The sequence below is a fragment of the Coturnix japonica genome, chromosome 4 (assembly GCF_054131305.1).
Source record: "Coturnix japonica strain WE chromosome 4, WE-NBRP24, whole genome shotgun sequence".
Lineage (NCBI taxonomy): Eukaryota > Metazoa > Chordata > Aves > Galliformes > Phasianidae > Coturnix > Coturnix japonica.
The window spans coordinates 18,878,756-18,892,904 of record NC_140666.1 but is presented as its reverse complement, the minus strand read 5'-3'; the positions used below and the strand labels follow the sequence as shown (position 1 = coordinate 18,892,904).

General features: G+C 46.6%; 1 protein-coding gene across 2 annotated transcripts in view; it reads right to left on the bottom strand.

Moving 5' to 3' along the window:
* The window catches only part of LOC107312875 (gamma-aminobutyric acid receptor subunit gamma-4), a 40,131-nt gene that overhangs the window by 10,225 nt on the left and 15,757 nt on the right, over positions 1-14,149 (bottom strand). For both annotated transcript variants that reach the window (XM_085544665.1, XM_015860693.3), the window contains exon 4: positions 522-742. In XM_085544665.1, the coding sequence (XP_085400791.1) occupies positions 522-742 (221 nt within the window). The remainder of the gene's footprint in view (positions 1-521; positions 743-14,149) is intronic.

The following is a 14,149-nucleotide window of genomic DNA, read 5'->3' as shown; positions in this document are numbered from 1 at the left end:
GTGACAGAGGGATTCTCGCTTCCTTAAAAGAGAGACACTAATTTGTTGAAGATCTGGCTGGTTGCAGGAACATTTCAAAACAGCAGCAAAACAAAGCATATGTTTGGATATTTTCAAAGTGAGGAAAAACATCTAATTTTCACATTCAACAAGCCTTTTTGTTTAGTGAGCTTTTCAGATTCATTTCTGAGAGTGGGAATTTATGGGGGAAAAGCACAGATGTTTATTATCAAATCAAAATGACTGGGCTGACCAACACAAAAATTAACACAGTTTTCATGTTGGAAACCATTTATGCTTCTGACTTCTGTCTCAGTACGATACAGAAAAATAGTTTAACATTTTGGGGTGAGCTCTTTTCTTACCAAGAGGAGGCTCGTTCTGCAACCAGTATTGCATGTCTGAAAACATCAGCACTGTGAACCTTCTCCACTACTCTGTCCTTCTACAGCTGGAAAATGCTACTTTGGCTATCTCGCTTCCTCAGCTCAGCAGCCACCTATAGTGCCTTCTGCACATACCTGAGTGTGTAGAGCACTTTTCCATCATTCCAAATGCGGAGGAGCTGATTCGGAGTGGTTATCCAGTGGGAATCAGCCCTCTTGGAGTTCCTAAAAAAGGTATCTGGGATCCAGATGCGGCTCACCATATTAGTGTTCAGTGTGAGGGCCTTTAAGGTGCTGTTGAAACGAAGACGCCGGTCGTACCATGTCTGAGCGAAGAAGATATCAATGGTGTATTCCTGTGAAAGAGAAAGAAGAATACACCTTTCTGAGATGGATTCAGGAAAAGCAGAGCCATGTCCCTTGGTCTGGAGCCCACTGATTTGGAGTCACGGTCCAAACATTTACCTCTGGAGTTTGGAAGCCAACGTCTGTATCCACTGACAACTTTCCTAGTTCATTTCTGGCTTAGGGTCAGGACATCCACACCACACTTAGGAAGGGCCAAACACTGTGCAGACACCGACTAAATCCAGTCTTAAGTTCAGGTACACATTTCAAGTACAGGCAAGGAAAGCCACTTGCCAGCTAACCAGAGAATGCAAACAGACAGCTCTTTCTGTTGTTTATCAAGACAAAGCCCAGCAGTGCTCTATACACCTAATCTGTACATGTAACCATAGTGGTGTTGTGCATTAACCCCGTGAAATACAGAACTCAGAGTGTAAATCATTTATATGAATAACTGAGACACTAAGGGTTCCCAGGTAGATACATTTTGCTGAGGATTAGAAAAGGAAGCTTGGGAAGAGCTGCTATGGATCCATCTCTTTTTTTTGGTGCAATTAGTTCAACATGTGTTTGAGTGTTTTGTTGACAGAAAACAGGGTTTCCAGCATAATGAGAACTTTCAGTTTTAGTGAGAGACAGAGTATCCAGCTAACTGGTAACTAGCACTTCTGGGAGGTAACTCCTCTTTTGATTGGACTGGCACTCGTTCATATCATTAGCCCAGCATTCTGCTGCTTGCCGTTGCTGCTGTGAATCAATTTGCTCCTTACCCTTTTTTTCAGTCTGACGGAAAAGGTGCTAATTAGTGCCATGCAGGAACATGTCTAGCACTCAGTGGTTGTCTGAACAAGGCCCCCAGCCTGAATCCAGGTCCACCAGTCCATACTGATGGCTGTCACCTGCTCCTGACAGCTCCTCTTTGACTTGGTCTTTGCTCCAATTTCAGTGTTAAACAACCATGACCATGGAAGTATTGTTTCCTTCTCCTGTGGGCAAAGGAACAAAGTCTGACTTTGCCATCTCTCCTCCTCCCTCTATTGATTTATCTCAGTGTAATTTTTATAACTATGGCATGTCCTTCCCTCTGCTGCCCTCCCTGCTGGTTCAGATCTCACTTCTCATACCATGCCATTAAAATAAATGTGGTGCTCCTAGGTCACTCCCTCGGACATGGTGTCCTGCCTGGAGGAGGCAGAGCAGGGTAGCACTCAGCTCTCCGCTTCATTTTCCTCACCCTTGCTCTGCTGTCAGCCAACTGGTAATGAATGATTGGTACCAAAATGTCCCTTGCATAGGAATGAGATGATGAAAAAAGAGCATTTGCCATCAGGTGGCCAATTCACTCTCTAGGCTGATCCTTCACCCTTGTTAGACAAGGGGATGAGCCAAGGTAATGAAAATGAGGTCCTAAAATAGCTCTAAATAGAAACAGATGCTGCACGTTAAGCTAAAGCAAGTTAAAAGTGATGGCATTGCCTCCACAGATGATTCAAAACAGACACGAGGAGGCACAGTGTTCCCTTTCAGAGTCACAAAGCTCGGACAACAGCAGTTCTCAAAGCCAGGTGCACAGGTGTGCCCACTGCCTGAATACAGGTGGTAGGGAAAGACCCCTCCAGCATCTGAATGCTCTGGATCACAATGGATACTGCTGGGAAGTAGGGTATGAGGTGATACTTCGCTTATACTGCCAAACAGTGAGATAGAGATCACCTTGGGACCATTTTCTTTTCCGTGCCAGCTGCTGGGACCATAATAACATTTAATGTTCACCTCAAACTTCTGAAAGCTCTGTTTGAGTCACTACAAGCTTACAGTGCTCCTCCTCAGGAATAGATGTAGGAGAAGACAACAACAACAAAAAAAATGCAATGATATATCCAGGTTAGATGCCACCCATCAGTTCTACCACTTAACTAGAAAACACTGGGAGTTCTCAACATAGGGTTGGCTGCTCGGGTCAGAGGCCATGCTGCAAAGTTCATTATTCAGGTCTAGGACAGCCAATGCTAAAGTTTCAGTAGAGCTGAGGGTCAGAGATCCCAGGGGTTTAGCACTTGCTGTCAAGCCCAGGCTTTCAGAAAGGATCAGCATTAAAGAGCTCCTCTTGTGCCACTGACAGCCTCTGCAGCAAGTGTAGAACACAAGTAATTCAGCTGCTCTGAAAAATCAGAGCTGTTATTGTCATTGTCTTGTAGTTTGATCTAATTTCAGTGGCTCTTATTCATGAAGAATTGCTCACTAGCTGATGCAGATCCCTTGCCTTTAGATGGGGAGCCCATTGGGAAACATTGGTATTTACAGATGTATTTTCATTCAGAATTATTGGAGGTAAGATTTATATGAAAATATATAAATCTGGCATTTGGGCATCTCACCAATAATTCTGGCTACTGCTATGAATAATTCACTGCCTTTTCTGGATGGCCAGCCCTCTGATCCTTTTGATATCGTGCTTTTCACATTCTTCCTTCCTCCAAGGAAGTATTTGTGAAGGGAATGATCTGCGGCTCCACAAGGACCTTCTGCCCTTGTGCTTCACTTCTCATCAGGAGACCATCACTTACATGTCTGGCTACAAAGCTGCCCAAAGCACCAGCAGTGGGCAACAAAAACAGTGTGGAATGACACTTTTTTCTTTCCATGGGTCCTACCTCAGAAGACTCACACCACCATGTTTCAGTGAGATCCATTCTGTGGAGCTGGACTCCCAGAAAACAACCTGCTCTCCAAGGGACCTGGCAGCAGGATGAGCTCAGCCCCTAAAACATAAGGAAGTGCTGTTTCTTGAACTCCTGCACCCGTGCGTTTTCTCTTCGCCACTGATTCATTCTCAAGCATCAGAAGGAAACTTCTCTACACCTCAATTTCCCCATGTGAAAAAAAGGTTATTGTAAAAAACGCCTCCAACATTACGGTACCATCTGCTCTGTGGCACATGGAGGTTGTTAACTTCTCTGTAACAGCATGGGCTTTTTAGGATTTTCAACAGAAGGAACCAGAGAAAAAAGAGGTATCACTCTAAGAGTTGGGCTGCGCCATTTGGATCACATGTGGAGTAGCACACACGCTTTGGCGTGAATGTAATCTTACACCAAACTTCAGTCATAAAATAATACAGTAATATATCAGTAGAGCAAACACTGAAATACACTGGAACACTTACACAGCATCACGTGCATTTATCTAAAGCCAAGGAACACCCTGCAGCATCAGCACTGGTTACCTGCTGGTTATTGGGGCACCCTCAGCAGGCAACCCAGTTAGCTCCTTCCTGTGCCTCCCTCACCTCTGTGCACACATAAGGGATCAGCCAGCATTTCCAGTTGGATTTGACCCCAGGAGCTCTAATTGAGATTAAGTTCCACCTTGTGAATCACACACTGTCTAATAAAGGTTAGGGCTGCCCAGTTTCAGACTAGCAGCTTAAACTCACAGAGTTAGCACAACACAACCCAAAACCCCACATTCTGCATTTTCAGGTTACCTTGTGCACCAGATAAACTCAGTTGTGCGCTGCCAAAAGATCCCCGTGCTGTGTAATTTGCAAATTGACACCTGTATTGGCACCTGTCTCTCTGTATTCATCTATGAGATTCTCCCCCTGTTTTATTTAGAGCTCATGTTTCTGTCAGATGCCAAAGAGAAAAGCAAAGCCACAAGCTGAAGAAAGGGGATGAGGGATTAAAACCCCGGCTAGATTCATTCCAGCTTTTATTGCTCTGATATTTTTCTCTATTTGTGGCACCTAGTTCTCTCTGCATCTCCAAGCACATCCCTTGTGCAGCACAACAAAGCAAGCTGCTAGCCTGGGAAGCATGGCTAGCATTTCAGGTGGGCTGACATGAATTCGATGGGTCCACGCTTTCACTTCACCATAGGGCTAAATAAAGCAACTATTTCAGGCACACCCTTTGAGATGCTGCATAACTCAGTAATATCTCAGGAGATATTGGAGGAGACCCAGGAATGGGGCATATTTCTTTCAAGGCTTGGTGGGTGCAGCTCACGCTAGGAAGCTTCTTCAGATCTAGCCGCACTGAGCAACTCCTCACCCACACAGCCTTGTGCAGGCGAGCATTTCCCTCTCCACAGCATCCCACGCATCCCTCCCTGCCTGCAAACAGATCTGACAACACCTGAGCTGCTCCCTGCAGTCAGCTTCACGTTGTGGGGAACACACAAAAGGTCTGGAGAAGCTCTCCATGCTTTGATAGCTAAATAAAATAACCTTATTTCAGAATAACCTTCAAATCTGATGCAGAAGTTCTTGTCCACTGAGACTGTGAGCAGAAACATCCTTCTAGAATGATGTGTAAGCACTGTTAAAAGGCAGCAGAGTGTACTTTTACTAACAGCATAGGCTGATGCATGCCAGAGGTTGGGCAGTGCCAGGATTCCCCTAGTCCTGTCACTGACCCACTGTAATGACCACTTTGCTTTGAATGCCCCCACTTCCCTGTTCTGGTGCTGCTCCTGAATGCAGGATGTGATGGAAAGGAAGGAATAAACCTCCAGTGCAACAGAACTGTGCAGACCTCAGAGTAAAGGGAGACTCAGTTTTGCCTTCCCAACGCAAAGAGCAAAAGAAGGAGAATATAAATTCCACTATGTTTGCAAGATCCTCCTCTCCAAATCACATGCCAGAAAGCTCTCTGGCCATAATGCTGGAGTGACTGGGGGAGCTCTCAAGGACAACAAGAACAGAGCTCCAATGATCTGTGTTTTCAAGGTGACACACTGAACTTCCCATCTGTTTCACTTCTGCAGTGCCGTCCTTGTCTGAATGTCTTTTGCCTCTGCCCTGGGAATCTCAGTTGAGACAGCATTCTTTTTATAATACAACCTCGCTGTTAAAAAACATCACCATGTCCTGTGCTCTTGTCAGGTGCCTTCAAACAAGGTATGCTGTACACGCTATGCTGTCGATTGCAAACTCCCCGATCATGGTTTGCTCACCTTTGCAGTCTCTGCAGATGGAACTGGACAGGGCTTTCAACACCAAGTGCTGCCTCCTGAGATCTCTGCCTGCCAGCTCCCACACACCTCTGCTCATGTCTGCTCCCATGCATGTGCAAGCAGGGACAAAATGCTCAGTCCCAGCTGCACAAAAAGAGACCTAAACTTTGAGATATCTTTCCTGTAGTGCAGTTCCCTGTCTGAGCTTCCTTCACATAAAAACTGGCAAAAATGGTGAGGATGATCCACAGAGTTACAGATTCCAAAATAGGCAGCTGTAGTTCTGGTAAGTTCCAGATCCCCAGCTGCAGACCACCCAATGCCATGAAAATTAACTGGTTTGCTGGCACAGAATGCTCTGAGCATGTTTGAATGCAAGCCATCTTGCTTTTGAGTAACTCTGCTGACCAGGAAAAGCAGGCTTTTATACACACCAACAAACCCAGACTGCTGTCCTTCAGAATGTTCTCTCCTTATGTGAAACCCCCAAGACAGGTGCTGATTTTCATTGTACCTGCTCCTTTGTTCATGGGAATGTAACCCAGTACATAGAAATCTGTCACTGTGAGCTTCAGGGGCGTGTGACCTGGACGTGTATGTTTTGTAGCATCTGATTAACAATCATTACCCAAAGGATCAAGGAAAGTCCTTGAGTCGAGACATGACATCAGCCAGACTCTGGTTTATAGAAGCACAGTCTGTCTGCACTGTCCCTGACGAGGCTATTATTGAAAAGGCAGAGACATGGGATGCTATATACAGATGGGACAGAACTGATTAAAAAGGAAGATCCTGAACACTTAATGAAGTACTATGCAAAGCACCACAGGGAAGAAGGTGCCTCCTTTCAGTTTGTATTCACATCACCCTCTGAACAGGGCATGGCCTGGGTGGAAAGTGATGTGTAAACACCTTCAGAGCCAAGTAAGGATGCAGCCCAATTACTGTGATCTCTAGGAAATGCCTGGGTTGCTTGCAAAGCAAAGCCACTCATGGCTGAAGTGTTGCTTGCATATCAAACTTTACCTCTGAATGCATGACATTGGTCTTGCAGAAACTCTGTGCTGGAAGAAGAAAGCAGGTGTCAGGAGAGACAGGTGAGGACAGAACCTCATAGGATGATGGCAAAAGAATACTTTGCGCTTCGGGCAGGTGCTCTTGTTTATTTGTCCTTTAAGCTGATAGGGTGTTTGATGAGACAAGAAGAGATTTCCTTTGAAAAGGCTAAAAGCTGAACCTTCTCACTGTGTGCAATTAACTCGACAAGGATGCTCCCCCAGGACAGCCTGGTAAGATTCAGATGAGATGCTGGAATTCCTTTAATTGCACCTCCCATTCCCATGCCACTCACTGCAATTAAAACAAAGCACCACTATGGGCAGTCTGATGCTGACCAGGACTGCAGAAGTAGCTGCTGCAGCCCCCTGGGCGTAGGGCTCATCAACTGGGTGTATCCCTCCACCTCCAACCTGGCACCTCATGCAGACCCTTCTGAACTTTTGGTTCAGCAGCACCACTATTTTTTTATGGGACCATAACATAGCCTGCTGCTGCTGCTGGTTCACCCAATGGACTGGGAGGTGTTGAATTCAGCACTGCCTCTGAGACTTGGGCTCTGATTCTTACTTACAGCCAGTTCCTTCTGCACTGCTTGGAGAGAGCTGAGAATCTTACAGAGGTCAAGCAGTTTGCTGCAAAACACACACTTCTACAGTGGTCTCAGCACTCTGCTTTCAATCATCTCCTTTCCCTATCCCTCTCTGCACTCCCTTCAGTCTGTAGATTATGACTCTGCTTCTCTGCCTCATCAAGAAGGCATCGCTACCCTGCCCATACACCCCCACAAACAGAAACAGCTTCAATTATGGTGGCCCTATTCAAGCATCACATCATTTCCCACCCCCTTGCTACCTCCTTATGGGACTTTGCTTCATCGAGTAAGGCATACGCTCTCCAGGGCAGGGACTGAGTCTCTCTATGGACTGAAACATGCCTAATGATCTCAGCTGGATGCTAATTGTCATGCAAAGAGAATAAAGAAAGTCCCTCCCACTCCTGACTAAAGGATGGAGAAGTTGCTACAGAAGCTGTGATTTGAGGTCAAGATGGCAAGGGAAGGGTGGCAGAGAAAGGGAGCCATGAGAGCTTTGCTTTCTATGTGGACCAGAGCTGGAAGCATCGTCTCAGCACAGAAACTGCATGATGTGTCACAGCAGTGTGCAAAAACAGAGAGGATGAGAATGGGCAAATTATATCAGGTAGTGTCCTCTTGTCCCAACAGACTCCTACTATGGCCAACTGCAGGAGTTTAGGGACAGAGTATATGGAGCAGGGAATGCACTGCAAGCTTCTCCTAACTATTCTCTCCTCTGACTGACCTACTGGGCCCATGTCCCAGAAGCAGATGCTGCTCTGTCCTCTGACCAAAACAGGTGTCAGAGGGCACAGTGCACTCCCACTGCCCATATCCCTGAATTGCTGTCCATTGTAAAGAAAAACATGTGCTGGCCAGAAGGAAAACCGGTGTTTGCATGTAAAGATCCCTTTCTAAACCTCATCTCCAAGGAAAAAATATATATCTAAAATTAAAAAAAAAGGAAAAAAAAAAAAAGAAGAAAGAAGGAAAAAACAGAAAGAAAATCTGAGAATCTGAGGAAGTTCTGCTTACACAGAGGGCGAGGGCTTTGTGCAGACATTCTCACTCCTGACACTGCTCCCTCCTGCTCCGAGCTAAAGAACGAGTGTACTCTGCTCCAATGACTCTTTCAAGGAAACCTGTTTCATCTTGTCTCTCATGCCCCTTGCTGTGCTTGCCAGCTTTCTCTCCTGGCCCTGCCAGTTCCTCAATTTAGCTCCTTCTCCCCGCTTCGTGTTGTTTTTTCCTTTCTCAGTTCTTCTTCTCAAGCTACCATAAAATCACAGCCCAGCCTAATGTGATTTCAAGGGAGCGCAGTCTGAGGGAAGCAGCTGGGAGAAAGGAATCAGGTTACAGAAGAAGGATAATTTCTGTATCAGTTGTTGAATATTCAAGGACAAAGCAAGCCGGAGCACAGTTACAGAAGGGACATGAGGCCAAGTGACTCTCCAGCAACACAGCCACATTTCAGCCAGGTGTGGCTGCCATTTGGAAGCCAGGACACCAGCCACCAGGCAAACAGGACCTGCAGCTCTGCTGCTCCAGGCTGCTTACTTGCCATAGCATCTGGTTAGTGCAAATGACTCTTTTCCTGTGCTGGGGAAGCTGGCCTGCTGTATGCAATACAGCTGTATGGCTGCAAAACCCTACCTGCCCCCTCACTTGTGACCCTATAACATGTACAACCAGCACAAAAGGCTGAAGAATGAGGCACCCAGGACGTGCATGGGGGGAGGCAGAAAGAAGCAGAGTGCTGCCACAGCCCCACGTGGAGGCTCAGGCCTGCTCACATGCACTTTGTGTCATGGGTGATTATACAGCAACCCCTCACTGACAGCCTCATCACATGAAGCTGGGGCGAGCAGCCCTGCCCTGACACCATAAGCTCTGTCTCCATCTCTCAGCACCTCTACTGGGAAGTAACGGACCAAGTATTCAGCATTTAGCATCAAGGCACAGCGAGGTTTGTGATGCATATTGCCTGTGGTCCCCCACGGCTGCTGAATCTGAAGAAACGTGCCATTTCACTGCACACTTTACTGCAGGCAGATTTCACGCCAGCCTTTAAGGGAGATGGTAGGATGGCTTCATCTGAGGGTGCAGGAAATAAATAGAACCAATATCTACCGAAAAAAAACTTTCCTGAAAATAAACTAAAAGCGTCAAAATCTGAAGTGAATTACTGCAACCACATCATTTTGCTTAGAAACTTTTTTCCTCCATCAGTAAGTTAGCAAAATATTTTGCTTCACCCGTACCTGATTCATTTCATTTCAACTTCTATTTCCCAGCCCTCGCTCTGATGCTTTAGTTATAGGGCAGAATTTATCACCAAATGAAAAGCAAATCAAAGCATTCTGATGATGCCACATGGGAATGTTTTGGTTGTCCCTCAACCCATTTGCCCTCAGAATGCCCACTAATTTTGTCTTAATTTTGTCTGGAGAGCTGCTCCCCCAGTGCTGGCTCTGAACCCCAGATCACAAACCCCGGCCTCTACCACCACACTAACTTTCCTCTTGTGCACCTTAAATATCCTGAACTCTCCTGTGGAGAGATCTAAAGCCTTCAGCTCAGATAAATCAACTGCCTTAAAAATAATTCAGCCCATCAAGTGACAACTATTGGTACAGCTCAGAGCCTATATCTTTCAAATTTGACACAATAGCGCTTTCCCTTTGACTTGGAAGAATCAATTTAATGAGGTTCAGAGCACAGATTAGTACTAGAGTCAAACACATGCTTCCTGGCCTGGCCACAAATCCATGTCTGTGCTGAGACGTCAGCCTCTGGGTACCTGAAGAGCAGCTCCATTAGCTGATGGGTTTGTGATGAAGACAGCCGCATCCGCGCTCCTCTCAATGAGCTGCAGCTGTGAGGCTGCTCCAAGCCTGCATCCCCCAGGCACATCCAGGTGGAATTGCTACTTCTCATTGATCCGAGCCACTTCCGCACCTCTGCACCCCATCAGGCAAGCCCCCTGCTTTTGGAAAGCTATTGTTAGAGTCTATTAACAGGAGCACCAGTGCTGGTAAAGACCCTTGGAAAGGAGGCCTAGATGCAGCTGCTGTGGCCATGAACTAAGATAGAAAGGTTTTCTATGGTTAAGGGTGAGGAACTGCACATTACAACACAAGCACCTCAGCTCACCACAGTAAACATCCTTCCCTACCTGCAAGGGCTCTGGGCTACCAAACCCCGCATTAAGATTGGATAAAGAAATGGGAGCTTTCTCCATTAGCTGGCACAAAATAAATGCAGAACTGAGCCATTTCTGCCAGCAGAAGGACAGAAAAACAGATCTGTGAAAGAATTTACAGAAGCCACTTGCTTAATTACTTGCTTTAGGTCTGATTTTTGAGTGGCCCTGTGAGGATCCAGGAGTCGGGCTCCATAATCCTTATGGGTCCCTTCCAACTCAGGGTAGTCTATGAATTATGAATGCTGACTTATTCCACACTGTCCGAGCTCTGCAGGCTTCCTGAGCTCCATACTGACACTGCACTTTGAAAAACCCCACGGGGTGCAGTCACCATCCTCATTTCGCATCTGACTGGGGACATTAATTAACTTTGGGGCTTTGCTTTCTGAAATGCCTCCAAAAAAACCCAGCACTTTTCCTCTCCAGAATCCATCTCTCCAGATTTTCATCATATACTGAGCTCCAAATTTTAGAGGCAAACCCCCAGCTTTTTGTTCATCTTTGCTGATAACAAACTCCTCATGTTTTCTGCACAATAAACAGCCTATAAATAAAATGCCGACATGGATGTCACAGAGAAAATATCTGGAGGGGATTAGTGTATGTTCTAGATAATAAATGGAGCTGGTTGAATTATTCATAGTGAATAAATCAGCCCTTATCTGGTTTGGGAGCAGACCCTGAAACTTGTGAAGCTCTTGGGATACGTTCAGGGTAGGACTAACTCATTTATTTCATTAGACCTTGTGTGTAGCTTATGATTTGTCCTACATGTAACACACGAATGCTGCTATTTCTCAGTGGCCTCATGGACTTTTTCTTAAGACAATGACAAATGTTGGCTCCAGGAGGGCTGGTGCCTTTCTCTGCTTACCCAACTGCACCACCATGGGAACATGAGCAGCTACACAGGGAACAGTCCCTCTCCTAATGCTTGGGCACACAGGGCTGGGCTCAGGTGGCCAATTCTGAATGCCAAGGAACTGAGAGATAGGAGCGCTCTGAGCAAATGAGTATTTGTGGAGCTGTTATAAACGCACCGCCAGCCCCAGTGAGGAGCTGCGCCGAGCCGCCACTCAGGCGTGGAAACCAATGGCCAGAAAAAGCACCAGGACCCTTCATACTCATTTCCCAGCACTTCTCGTTTCTACACCATACATCTTTTTGGGGACCAAAACCTGACCTTGCTCATTACACAAATGTGTTTCCTATGCTGCACACCAAGAGCCATGCATGGTCCTTGGCAGAACACTGCTGCGCACTGCAGACACTGCAGTCCACCCCAGTCGTGGATGCATCTGGGCTGTTGCCTCCTAAACAGATGATTTGTGAAGCGTGTTTAAGTCCTTTTAGTTGAGAAGCTCTGTGCAACTACTGGAGTAATATCGGGGAAGGAGGGGGAGGTAACACATTCCCTTTACCTATAGGCTTATCTTGCGCTCCAGAGCACAACATTCAAGCATCTTAAAAAGCAAGCCATTTTCATTTCATTTCCTTCCTACTTATTCCAAAGCAGCTGAAGCTAAGTATAATCAAGACTTAAGTGTTCCTCAGAGCCAGACAATTATTACCGGTCTCGCTTTCCCCATCTATTAAGAAGAAATGAAGATATTAACCCGAACCTTGCAGCCTGACACCGGGGCTGTCGCTCAGGGCTTCCTACAGTGATTCCTATGCATGCTGCCTACCCACAAGCCCAGCTCACTCCTCAGGATACAGCTCTGCTTCAGAGTGAGATGCCACTAAATGCTGAAGGGCTCTCAGTGAGGCTTAGAACTCGGCTCCCCTTTTGGAGATCTTTGCCCTCACTGCTGGGACAGCTCAGCCGATCACAGACAGCTGCCAACTCACCGCACACTGTGGCACCCATGGAGATTTTGCTCCAAGAGCCACATTTCAGCCTCTCAACCACCCACAGCTCCAAGCGGGGAGGGAGCAATGAGGGAAGAAGGCTCAGTGGGCAGCCCCTGCCTCCCCACCCCATGCAGCAATCCCCACTGAGCGCCCGCGGGTGGGGACAAAGAGCCCCCTCCTCACCTCTACCCCATGTCAGCTTTAGCTGTGGCAGCCCAACCTTCCCTCCTGGCTCCTCAGGATTTCATGAAAGCAGTCAGTGGGGAGTTCTCTTCATTCACGCTGTGCTTATACTTTTAAATTATAAAGTGTGTCAAATGAGGATTTAATTTATAGTTAACAAGACAACGTTTGTAAATTAATTATTCATCATCTGATAACGAATAAACATTTCCCCTGTTTTTTCCCCCACCCCTCCTCCTTTCTTCCCAGGGTTTCACAAACGCATCATACATGCAAATCTATTAAATCTATTCTGCAATACTCTAGACATGGGAAAATATGTTCTTCATCCTCAATTTCGTTAGCGTGTTGCATGGTAACTACTGCAGCCAGGCATAGCGTTATGAATTTAATCGTGCGTAACTTCTCCTTCCTAAAGAGGGGAGGGAGAGAATATTCAACACGTGCATTTGGACATATCACCCTCCTCGGGTACCAGTCTCCCCCTCAGTGGGGGAGGTAGGAAAATTATTTGCTGCAGTAGTGGAGGCAGGAGCTCAGTGCTACCCCATGGAAATCGCACACACTTCAGGAGCAGCAGAATCTGGCTCCTGGTGAATGGCAAAGCCCTGGTTTGCTCTTTTTGGTCTTTGGTATCATTAAGACCAACGTGGTGCACAATCCCCTCAGAAGACCTTTTATCAAGTTTGGCTACAGAACTGCGCACACAGGGGCATCTTTTCTGCTGTTAGCACCCTTACATGCACCACAGAGGAGTCTCTCTAGCATCAGAACTAACTCTACCTTCACTACCTCTAAGCCTGAGCACAAGAAGACACCAAGGCAGGCCCCTGGCTGAGAAGCACGTGTCCCTCCACTTTGGCCAGGAGGCTGCTGCAGTGCTTGCACCACATTCTCTACACAAAGTCCTTAAGACTTACTTGGTTTTGCTCAAGAAAGAAAGAAAAGCATTTTGTAACTCAGACCTCTGGGAGAAACTGGAGAGCAGGGCTTTCTCCACTGTCAAGCTGGGAACAGAAGCAGTTTTTTAGTCACATCCGTGCTGACCCTCATGGACACTTCATGGGCATCCTCAGGACTGAAAGGCGCTCAGCTCCAACCTTTTTCAAATGCTTTCTTTCTACAGAACCATTTCCTGAGTGCTAAGCATCCCCAAAGGAAGGTGATCCAGAGCTCTAGGTGCCCTTGACACCAGTTAAAGCCATAATCTATAGTGATAATAACATTACTAAACAAAACCAGGAACAAATACCTTCAGCAAACAACCAGTCAGTGAGAAATCTGAAACCAAAGCCCCATCCTTAGATCCCCAAGTACCACAGCCCTCCCTGGTATCTCTGCCTGCAAATAGACTTAAAGAAGCAAGGCAGGTTTTTCCATCAAGCTTAGTGACATGCCAAGGACACCTAACACCGTCACGTTAATGGGAATCTAATTGGGCATCCAAATCTGTGGCACAGCCTGGAAAGCTACAGCACTGTGGGAGATAACTCGTTTGGCTTGAGGTGCTGCTGGCTGGCACCCAGCAGCAGCGGGTGGCCCTGGAAGAGCTCGCAGCCATGTGCCTTTCCCCAAAGGCAT